The 12,095-nt window shown below is 42.3% G+C and overlaps 1 protein-coding gene across 1 annotated transcript in view; it reads left to right on the top strand.

Annotated features, from left to right (window-relative positions):
- The window catches only part of LOC105393449 (ALK tyrosine kinase receptor), a 54,316-nt gene that overhangs the window by 16,417 nt on the left and 25,804 nt on the right, over positions 1-12,095 (top strand). The window contains exons 5-16 of the mRNA XM_048632177.1: positions 232-313; positions 517-583; positions 699-1,005; positions 1,294-1,460; positions 1,820-2,007; positions 2,608-2,767; positions 3,220-3,367; positions 4,350-4,493; positions 5,411-5,570; positions 6,315-6,494; positions 8,142-8,281; positions 8,765-8,879. Coding sequence (XP_048488134.1) covers positions 232-313; positions 517-583; positions 699-1,005; positions 1,294-1,460; positions 1,820-2,007; positions 2,608-2,767; positions 3,220-3,367; positions 4,350-4,493; positions 5,411-5,570; positions 6,315-6,494; positions 8,142-8,281; positions 8,765-8,879 — 1,858 coding nt within the window. The remainder of the gene's footprint in view (positions 1-231; positions 314-516; positions 584-698; positions 1,006-1,293; positions 1,461-1,819; positions 2,008-2,607; positions 2,768-3,219; positions 3,368-4,349; positions 4,494-5,410; positions 5,571-6,314; positions 6,495-8,141; positions 8,282-8,764; positions 8,880-12,095) is intronic.

Genomic DNA, 12,095 nt, shown 5'->3' with positions numbered 1-12,095 from the left:
ATTTCATTGAATTGCAACTTAACAGACTATACCCTACTAAATTAAGAAGTCACTCCGTTTGCTCGTGAATAACGTGTATTAAAAATGGGAGGACCATTAAAAACATTCTTATTCTATGTAACTACACGGACATTCTTACTTTAAACGATGGGAACGCGGAATATGAACATCGGTCCTTACGTCTTCTTAATTTTAGAGTGTTTTGTTTAACATACATATTTCACATTACAGCAAGAATCCTGCATCAAGCTGCAACAGGTGTGCGATCTAGTCAGGGATTGTGATGATGGCAGCGATGAACATCGGAATTGTGGTAAGTTGTGATCTTCTTCTTAAAGTGCCTCTCCACTACTGGAGGTTGGCGGTCAGCTCTGCATACTCCTCTCTATTCTCTAAGTTGTGATGGTTTTATCACAATATTTTCTAAAAAGGTCACTGAGTAAAATATTTTCTAATATGAAATCTGAACTAAGTATACTTTTATTTTTATATGCGTCACACTTTGTTTCGTTTCAGATAAAATGCCGTATGGAGCATATTGTAACTTCGAACAAGACAATTGCGGCTTCGAGAATGTACCACAGTAAGTATTTTTTAATATTATACAGAAACCTAAACGGACCTGAGACCGCTCCTTGTGGTACCCCTCTATAAAACATGAACAAAACACAATGTCTAACTCAACCTTTCTTTCACAGACCGATCTTAAAATGGTCCAGACACAGTGGCCCAACTCCGACAGACAAGACTGGACCAAACTACGACCACACGTGTGGACCACCAGAGCTTTATCCAACCTCAGTCGTTGTCCCACCCCTTTACCCTGCACATTTGAACTACACTCTGTCCTGTCTTGGATACTATTTCTTTGTGAACATGAACGTGACGGGTCCAAATAAGGAGAAGGCGGATTTTGCATCGGCTGCCATTATGCAGTCGGTGCTGTTCAACCCACCTCCCTCGGTCCATGGGAATATTAGCTCGCCGTATTATAATTGCTGTATGGTAAGTGTTCTCCCCTTATTTGATAACCTTATGCTACTTAAATATTCGGTAACCTATTGTAATCAACTCCATTTTAATTAAAGCACTCTTATCGTGAAAATCCGGCTTTAAAATCTTTAAACATTTTTCTTAGAAATCAAAGCTCTTCTGCACTCTGCAACATAAAAAATGCCTTTAATTTTCCAACTTACATTTTACTTTGCCTCTCAAATTCACTGTGTTCAAATAAATTTTCAACCCTATCCATCACACCAAAGCTACTTTGTCAAACACCTTCATCTCTTCCAGATCCGCTTCTACTACCAGCAAAACGGCCGCAACTACGGCTCGCTCAGCCTCGACGTGGTAGAGTTGACCGCCCGGGGCAACATCACCACCCCGCTCTGGTTCTCTACGAAGGACAAGGGAGAGAACTGGTATAGGGCGGCCATCTTCCTTCCTAATGTTACTAGGAGGTATGATATGGGTTGATTTACCTCCGTATTCATAGAAAAGTTAAAGGAAATTTTAGCTATTGTACTGTTTTGTCCCTCTCGATCAAAGAACAATCTGTTCTACACAGTTCAATAGTTAAAATGTCCTTAAACTTTTCTGTGAATAAGGGTGTTAGACTACAATAATCAGTATAGACTTATGGTTAGCTGTATTTGTTTGAATGATTTTTGAGTAGGTTCACTGCCAACTTCTTTCTTGAGGTTAATAGGAGGTAGGCTGATGATGATACCTTCTGTGCCACACTACCTACCTACTATCTATAATATGAGAAACTTTATTCACCACCTCGACTTATTTTTTTTTTCTCTATCATCCTCAGGTACTTCTTTCAATTCAGAACACGCATGGGCATGCGAATATACTCTGACTCGGCTATAGACGACTTCTCTATGGCACCAGAGTGTTTCGGACTGAATATACCGAAGGAAGACTTGAAAGGGTACAACTATTATGAGCCACTGCTGCATGAGAATACTACGCCGCATCCAGACTTCCAAGATCGGCCATGTGAGTAATTAAAATAATTTTTCAATGTTTTTAAGTTACAGCGAAATGTTTTAAGGGTCAGGAAGGTGATATGGATGCAAGAGATAGCTTAGCAACTGTAAGAGACGATGTGGACGATAAGATTAATGGTAACGAACCAATTTGCTGCTTAATAGCAAATGATCTTCAGTTGATTGTAATAACCACCCGCTGTGCAGTAATTCTTGTTCTATTAATCGATTTAAGTCAACATCCAGGAAATCTATATTGCTAATCTGTAAACACGAGGCAAAAGGGTTCATCCTATTGGCGTAACTGAACTTCATATCTGAGATTGTGATTTACATAGCTGGTTATGTGCATCATACAGTAGTATTTTGAAAGAATACATATACTGCCCTTTGTTTGACTTACTTATATTTAAAATTGGTGCCTTCTGAATTAGCTAAACGCTGCACTTTGAAGGATAGGATACACTATTTACAGATGTATACAGCATGATACGAGTACCCAGTACTATAATTTTATAGAGATAGAAGATGGAACTTCGATTGAAAAATATCTAATTATACAGCCATTCCAAATATACCTCAAACCAAAACACAACATTTCCCTTCACAGACTACCGTTTCTCCACTTGCGGTGCGACCGGCAGATTCGGCCCCAACCAGACGATGTGTGACACGGCCTACCACAACACTGACGTGTCAGTCACTGTGGTGTCAGCACCCCCTTTCCAGGGCATACAGGTGTGGGAGGTGCCGGAGGAAGGGTATTATACGTGAGTATAATCTTAGTTATCTAAAATCGGGGAAAGCTATGGATCGCACCCAGTGCCGTGCTTTGGGAGAGGCCTACGTCCAGCAGTGGACTGCTACAGGCTCATGATGATGATACTCTTAATTATCACTATCTGCCAATAAACTGGCTTATTTACATTTGTCCAGCTCTAGTGCTTGTCGAATGCTAAGAAGCTGAAGAAGATCTTCCACTACGATGTCGTGTAATGAGTGCCAGAATACTCTGTCCTCGTTATTATTCATTTAACATTCCGGCGGACTATAGGGATATTAGTGCTTCAGTCACTTGAGTGGCACTCCTTTGTTTTTGTATAATCTGGTAACGATAGAAGTAGCATTACCAGACTGCTTGTGTGATAATACAAAACCAATCCTCTCCAACTCCCAACATCTCCACCCCCAAACTACAGCATCATACCTATTCCTCCCCCAGTATAATAGCGCACGGCGCGGCCGGCGGCCTGGGGTCGGCGTGGACCGGAGTCTCCCACGGCGCCACGGCCCGGGCCATGTTCCACCTGCACAAAGGAGAACTCATCTACATGCTGCCTGGCCAACAGGGGCTGAACGCTTGTAAGAAGGTGAGTTTCAATAACATTGCCATTCCTCCAATGTCACAAGGCCTCTTGTTGACACGCGATTTTTGCCAACTTTAGATGTTCCATCTGGATAAGATCGAGCTAATGTAATACTGTCAGGACAACAGGGACTGAATGCTTGTAGGAAGGTGAGTTTCTAAACTGCCATTCCTCCAAGGTCTATTGATTTTCCATCTGCACAATGGGTCATATCTACATGCTGCTACGGTAACAGAGGCTGAATAAAAGTAAGTAGGCGGGAGTGAAAACTAAGATTTGCTATGGGTTTTTAAATAAGTATTATAGTCGGAGTCTCCCACGGAGCCACGGCCCGGGCCATGTTCCACTTGCACAAGGGAGAACTCATCTACATGCTGCCCGGCCAACAGGGGCTTAATGCTTGTAAGAAGGTGGGTTTCTAAACTTCAACTGATATGATTGGTTTCAAAACTGACATTCCTAAATACAATAGGCTTCTCTTGTTGTCGCGCTTTTTTACCGACAAAATCTACATTGACCAACCAGTATCAATGGACCAACCGAAGATTTTCCATCTGCTCAACGGAGAACCTTATCTAACTAGGTATATGCTGCTGGGGTAGCAGGGGCTGAATGCTTGTAAGAAGGTAAGTTTGAAGGCTGCGATTCCTCCAAGGTCTATTGTTGTCACGCGTTTTTGGTGGCAAAATCTGCACTGACAAATCTTAGATGTTCTATCTGCACAAGGCGTCATCCACAGCTAGGGCAACAGGGGCTGAAGTATTGAGTTCGTTACTGACACGTTGAGAAGGCAGGTATTTAAGGTCCTTAATTTTCAACTCTCTCACTAAGCCAGTCCTCCAACCCACACTAGTCCAGCGCGGTGTACTAGGCCTAAACCCTTCCTTCATTGGAAGGATACCCGTGCTCCTGCAGACGTGATGGGTCGTAATGAATTTTCAACATATCTTTTCCATTTCACAAAACCCACATCTTCTTCCCACAGACCCTCTCAGCGCAAGACAGCCAGGAGTGCGCGCGGCGGCCGCAGAACAGCTCACAGCTGTACACCAGCAAGACGCATGAAGTGAGGAACACTCACGTTCAGGACGGTGGCGGGGGCGGCGGCGGGGGGACCTACGTGTTTGTGGTGAGATGTTATTGTTACCTATTCTATTCTCTTCTATTCTCTGTGTGGGTGTGAGTAATTGCACCTGGCTCTCTCGAGTGGAACCTTTGTGGATATCCCCAAGGTCTAAACTTCCTTCCTAAGCTTGGACCATTTCCTACCACGCTGGTCTGTGCAGTGGCGGGATGGTGGGTTCACATATCTCTAGATGTGCTAAATCTAGATATGCAGGTTTACCCAACCCATATTTCTTCATCGATGACAACACAACTTACTACACGTACGAATTAACTGTGCACAAAAACCAGAGGTCATATTGAAGTGCTTGCAGCTTTGGCATACCCGGCGTGACCCCTGGTTCTTGTTGGCCAGGTGCACAGTTAATTCACACGAGTAGTTAGTATGTATATCAACAATATTTACTTCACCACAGCGCGGCAAAGACGGCGATATCCAGCCGCTCCTAGTGGCGGGGGGCGGCGGCGGGGTCTCCGTCGGGGTGTTCAGAGACGACGGCACCCACACACTCTCATGTCGCCATGGTGTTGTGCCTCAGTGTTTAGTTGGCGAGACTCCTTCCGCCTTTTTTTCTACTTCGATGGTTTCTATTCTATTCTATTCTATTCTGAGAGGGGGCGAAGTTCCTGTACGTGTCTCTCTCGAGTGGAACCTTTGTAAATGTCCCCTTAATTTCAGCTCAGCCAGCCTAGCTCCCGAGTAAACTGGAGCAGCAAGCCTGGGTGTTGCAATAGCTGAGATAGGGGCTCTGTTGGTCCAAGAATAGACAATCTTGTTTCTGTAGTGGGTGGACATTGGACAAGCTAACAGAATGTGTTCAACCGTCTCATCCACTTCCTTGCATGTCCTACATAAGGGACTAGTTGAGTTACCTATGGTATGTAGTACTTCGATGCTTATATCAACATTCCTTCCCACAGCGCGGCAAAGACGGTGACATCCAACCGCTCCTAGTGGCGGGGGGCGGCGGCGGGGTCTCCGTCGGGGTGTTCAGAGACGACGGCTCGCAGCACGGGAAGACCTTCACTAACGCCACGCCCGAGTCGGGGTACATGTATGGGCAGCCGGGGAAGACTTCTGGTGAGTTTTAGGGGAACTTTTCAGGGACCTTTTCTTCTTATCGTGTCGGTGACATAGACACGAGATAGATTGGCCAGTGAGATAAGCGATAATCACTGACTGTTTATAAGGATAGGTGTGGTCACTTGGTCGAAGAGCTTCTTTATTAGATTAATACTTAGTACCTAGTAACTGTAACTAAGTAAGCATTTAACTTTAAGTTTAAATTTTTTTTTTTTAAATTATTTAATGTTAATTACCTATTTTATTCATTTAAGAAATTTTTATTTTGTTTTTTTTATGTTCAACATTATATAAATTCCGCGATACAGGTTCGCCTAGTGCGGAATTTGCAGATAAAACCATTGTAAAACATGTTTTATGGTAATAAATACTTTTTACTTTTACTTTTACTTTAATTTATGCAATGCAATGCACCTCTGCCTACCCCGCAAGGGAGTACATTAGTACAAGGCGTGAGTGTATTTTTTTTTTTACTTTACTTTACTAGGGGTACTTCCCCTCTCCGCGGAAGATCAAAGACCTAAGTTACTCAGAATATAAGGTTGAGGATGGCGATTTCTACATTTTTGGACGGGATCGAAAATGGGATTCCGCGGGTAACATTCTATTATGTTTTCGGATCTTTAATATTACTATACTTAAGCAGGAATCTTAAAACTAGCAAATCCAACATTTTACTTTTGAATGTAACTTCCCATGTAATGTTAACTGAATCTCAACACAACCATTCCCCTCTCCCAGGAGCGGGCGGCGGCTGGCTAGCGCGCTCGGGCCCCTCAACCCCTGGCTTCGAGCTGGTCCGAGGGTCCGCTCTCAGGGCGGGCGGGGCGGGCGGCGCGGCGTGCACCGGGGGCGCTGACGGCGGCTTCGGGGGCGGCGGCGGCGGCTGCGTTAGAGGGGGCGGCGGGGGTGGGTGGCTCGGTAAGATAGATTTTTTTTTTTTTATTTTATTTTATCGTATTCGGAAAACTTACAGCTATCTTAAACTAGTTTACATTTATATGATGCATCTAAGAGCCATTTAATAGTTTTCGCATATGGTAGTAAATTATTACAAAAAGAAAAACAGTTATGGTAAGTCACATTTCATAGATAGAATATTCTTTACTTTTACACAAACAGAAAAGAAATGACAACACTTATACAGACTGTTGCAAAAAGGGTAAACAGTATACTAACCCGAAAAATAAAATGCAATGCTGCACATTAAGGTTTCGGCTTAGTATACTTAACCTTTTTGCGACACCCTGTATAGTAACACAAACATAGGTACAAACATGGCGGTCTTATCGCTTAAAGCGATCATTACAAGACAAACTTTTGGTGGAATGATATTTAATGATCAGATAGGTCAATAGTACTAAAGAAAGAGCTACAACTAAGTCCCGGCTTGGAGCTAGTACGAGGGTCCGCTCTCTTCGGCGCGGCGTGCAACCGGGGTGGCTCGGTAAGATAGAAGATAGATTGTTAATTGCGAAACTCGGGTGTTTTCGCGTTGTTCTATGATTGCGAATGTGATCTTGGCATCAGACGCAAGAAGTGGGGTTAAGATGACCGAACACGCCTTTAACAATCCTTAAGTATCGTCGCTTGCTCGTCAAATCTGTTGTTTAGAGGGGGCGGCGGCGGCGGGGGCGGGTGGTGAGATGTTGGGCGCTTGGAGTAGTGAAATGAGTAACGCGTCGTGTCTTAACTGTATTGAACTCTCTTTATTCAGTAAAATAGTACATATTTATATGAAGGTTCTGGAATGCGCTATGACGTAAACATGTCAATAAAGTCTAGTTTGGCTATCTATTAAATAGAAGGAATGTGACTCGTGACGTATGTTGTTTAGAGATAGTATTACAAATATTTATGGAATGCATTGTACTACGTCACATGCTACAGTGGCTCGGTAAGATAGAAGATAGATTGTTAATTGCGAAACACCCGAGTCCGCGTTGTTCTATGATTGCGAATGTGATCTTGGCATCAGACGCAAGAAGTGGGGTTACCATGACCGAACACGCCTTTAACAATCCTTAAGCAGCGTCGCTTGCTCGTCAAATCTGTCGTTTAGAGGGGGCGGCGGCGTGGGCAGGTGGCTCGGTAAGATGTGTTTTGAGGAAGTGGGAATAAGGTCGCCGGTTTCATTACCGGGGGTGAATTGAGCCGTGTCGTGATTCAATTTGAAAGTGATTTTTGAGGATCTCTGTAGGGTGGAATAAGTACTTGAACTGAGATCTTTTCAAGGTATATGTATTAATGTAGAAAACCTGGTGCTTTCCTAAAACAGATGTACTCAGGCATGATACGGAAGCGTTTGCTGATATCCAGTAGACACCAATCATATTATCATTTTGTCCACCAAGTTTGGACTGATATCACCAAGGACTTTGTATATGATATCACTGATTTCTTTCACATCATCGCAGAATCGCTTTGTGCCCAACTCTGGTGGAAATACACCCTAAACATTACTTCTGTCTTCGACTGTAGACAGACTTTCTTCCAGACAACCCGGCCAAATTAAGAAGGTACCTGAAATGCCCAAAAACAACTGATTTAATTACAAATTATTTTCAGGTGGCAACACAAACCAAGGCCTGCACGGCGGTGGAGGCTACTCCTACATCGATACGACTCGCTCTGTCCGTGAGCTGAGCTCAGTGAACATTGCCAATCACATGAGTTCGGGGGAAGTTATCATCATACCCGCTATACATGTGAGTATATTTAAATACTAGCTGTTCCCACGAGCATCGCTTCGTCTTAAAAGGTTATCCCGTGGGAATACAGAGATAAAAAGTAGCCTATGTATTAAACTAGGGTGCCAGCTAACTCCATACCAAATTTAATTACAATCGGTTCAGTCGTTTTGACGTGAAGAAGTAAAAAACATACACACTAACAGAGTATGGTGAAACTGGAGAGACTGAAACTTAATCTCAGATAATAAATTGGCAGATTCTGAACGTTCATCTACGGTTGTCGGACATCGATTGTCCCGTGAGGAACCGTTCAGAATCTGTACATTTAGTAAAAGTTATTGCCGAGTTGCAGAAAGGAACTTTACGCTAATGTCGTCATTAAATCTATGTCTCTGTCCGTATACTGTAAAAGCAAGGCTTTAAGTTACTTTCGCAACTCAGCGTATGTCTGCTGTAAATTAGTGGAAGATGTTATTTATAATTTGATGACGTCACCAGGCCTGCGACTGCGACTATCGCTGCGTGGCCCTCAATGAGTTCCGGAGCGAAGTGCGCTGCTACTGCCCCACCGAGAGCTGGTCCCTCGACGCGCCAGATGGCACCAAGTGTGTCTGTAAGTATCCCTATAGGACTAATTGTGTGTTTTGAAACGGGGTCGCTAGATGGCGCCTCGAGTCAGCAAGTGTGTTTGTAAGTACTGCTATATGTAGTTGGTATAAGATGTTCTTATTGTTATCACTAGATGGCTCTGATGGTTTTATGTTTTTTGTACGTTTTTTTCACGTCGCGCCAGATCGCATTAAGTAGATAATTAATAAACAAACTCATGAAATATAGGCTGGATTGAGAAACCAACCATACCGCGATGTACAATGGTGACGACACCGCCATCTAGTGACACATATTACTCAACGAGTTCCGGAGTGAAGTGCGCTGCTACTGCCCCACCGAGAGCTGGTCCCTCGACGCGCCAGATGGCACCAAGTGTCTTTGTAAGTACCCCAACCCGGCATTCCCTAAAGCCTAACCTTAACGGCATTTTCTAAAACCTAAAGAGCTGAGCGAAACGAGGTCATATAAACCAACCTCGCATTCCTAAACCCATGAGAGCCGAGCGAAGCGAGGCAATACATACTTAAAACCGACATTTCCTAAACCTTAAAGAGCCGAGCGAAGCGAGGCCATATATCTCAACCCAGCATTCTCTAAAGCCTAACCTTAACCCCGTATTCCTTAAAACCTAGAGTACCGAGCGAAGCCAGAGCGATCGACAAATAATTGTAAAATTTTACGTCGATTAAACCATTTGACTTGACTTTGAAGCGAAGCAGCGCAAACCTAACCAGGATTCCCTAAAATGTAAAGAGCCGAGCGAAGCGAGGCCATATAAACCTCGTATATCTAAACCCTTGAGAGGTTTTTATTGCCTCGCTTCGCTAGAAGTAAGGGGTGACCCAAAAACTCATTCTGAGTGACTTATTTTTAAAATTTTCAAGAGTCGAAGCTTCAATTAATTAATATTATAGGTAAATAATTATGTAGTCAAAGTTTGAGTGCCAAGTAACTAGGTAAGTACCTTAATTAAAATTTTAACTTCGTATTCACGTCAATATACGGTTGTGTCCAAGGGGACACAACCACACCCCCTTTTATAACGATGACTTTACTTACTATACCTTGATTTTTAATTCCGTAAAATTCTGACCTTTCATAAGTGATGCTACTACACACATAACACATACACTCACGCCTTGTACTAATGTACTCCCTTGCGGGGTAGGCAGAGGTGCATTGCTGCACCCACTTTTCGCCAGTGTTGTTTCAGTCCCAATGTAGGTAATAGGGGGCGGGCCTATTGCCATTTTACGGGCACATCCAAGACCTGAGAACAAATATCTGTGTTTAAACAAATATCTGCCCCAGCCGGGAATCGAACCCGGGACCTTCGGCTCAGCGGTCACTAACCACTACGCCATTCAGTCGTCATTCACTAGATGCTACTAAAAAAGCTCTTTACCGAAAAAAGGTAAAATTTGGATCTATTTCAGGACAATAAAAAATAAAATGACAGATAATGTACCGAATAAATTTTTATTACTATATTTGATTCTTTAGCTGGCATCACTTCCTACTAAATTCAGGGATAATAAACCTTTGGATATCAAAAAAATATTCTCGATTCGGTACATATTATTATGTTTGTAAGATTATTGATCAAAACATGATTGTATGTAGTTATGTTTATAAGTTTGTTGGTATGTATGTTTGTCCACGCATATCTCCGAAACGATTGATCCGATTGCCACTATTATTATTTTTATTGCCTTACATTGAGCAGTGTGAGTTTCATCAAAATCGGTTAGTATTAATAATGATTCATCATCATCAGCCTTCTATCGCCCGCTCTTGGGTATCTAGGCCTCCTTATTTGTACCCCAATTCTTCCGGTCCTGTGCCGCTCTGGTCCACTGCTTCCCCGCGACCCTGCAGATGTCATCGGACCATCTAGCAGGTGGTCTGCCAACAGCTCTTCGTCCGTCTCTACGCCACCACCATCCACCAATGATTAGAGATTTAAATAATTAATTATATTTTGTTTGTGATTAAAAGTATAAGATAAATGTTTTTTTGAGCGCCGCACTTAATAGAAAGGATACATTCACTAACAAATAAAATGTATAGACTCAGATGTTCAGGGGGGTCATCACGAGACAGAGCCGTGGTTCACGAGCGCAGAAACTTTGGAAAAACAAATATGCAGCGATAACCACGACTCTATCTCGTTGTATTAGGCTTACCGATTGTATGACAGCTCTTGTTCGTTCGATTTTGGTAGTGGCCCTCCAGATTCGTATTGAAAAACGTGCCCAGCCAAAAAATGTTTGTGATCTCTGACATGTCAAAAATTTATAACTGTCAGAATACTACGGAATTAAAAATTGGACTTTACAATACAATCAACATTTGGAACGTAGAAGCCAGGATCCACACTTATAGTTCAGAATGACCCCCTGAGACATAGTTTCAGTTTCAGTTTACTTATTTCAAATTTATAGCTCTCTCAATAAATGGAAGGGTGTCAACAATAGGGTAGTTTACCCTACCTATAAAGGTATACCTACTGTTTTGAAAGTATTAAATCGTATATTTCAGGTTGTAATTATGAATTTGTGTAATATTGATCCGTAAAATGACACAATTTTGTAAGGTTCACTAAATAAAAAATCGCTTATAATTAATTGCCTTTATAGTCAGTGGCCTATTCTTAGATCAACATTATCTATTCTTGGACTAACAGAGCGCCTTTCTCATGACTTGCTGCTCCAGTTTACTCGGGAGCTAGGCTGGCTTAGCTGAAATGAAGGGGATAAGTACAAATGTTTTACTGGAGAGACCCACGTACAGGAACTTCGCCCCCTCTCAGAATAGAATAAAATAGTTGGTTGCCGACTAATTACATATTTTCAATAAGAAGGGAATGAGGTGATAATAAGGTAATTAATAAACTCTGATACACAAGATACATTAATGGACAAGATTGTTGGAATAATGATATAAACTAGTACAACCTTATTGTGTGATAGAGTTCTATTTTAGAAAAGCAATGTGCTCTATGTACAACTGACATCTTCCTCTTTATCGTCTTACCTGTCTAACCGTGTACATATCCAATAAAAATCCAAATTACAAAAAGTAATCTAGCTGTTTTCAATTACGCCTACCCAATAGGTTATGGGCCCAGAGCTTAAATAAAACACTGAGCATATTATTTCGGCAATATTTAAACTAATTACCGGAAAAAATAATATTGTGAAAAGTGAACTGTCAT

This window comes from Plutella xylostella, chromosome 31 (genome assembly GCF_932276165.1).
Source record: "Plutella xylostella chromosome 31, ilPluXylo3.1, whole genome shotgun sequence".
Classification (NCBI taxonomy): domain Eukaryota; kingdom Metazoa; phylum Arthropoda; class Insecta; order Lepidoptera; family Plutellidae; genus Plutella; species Plutella xylostella.
Note: the sequence above shows the minus strand (reverse complement) of the source record. Positions and strands in the feature narration are given on the sequence as shown.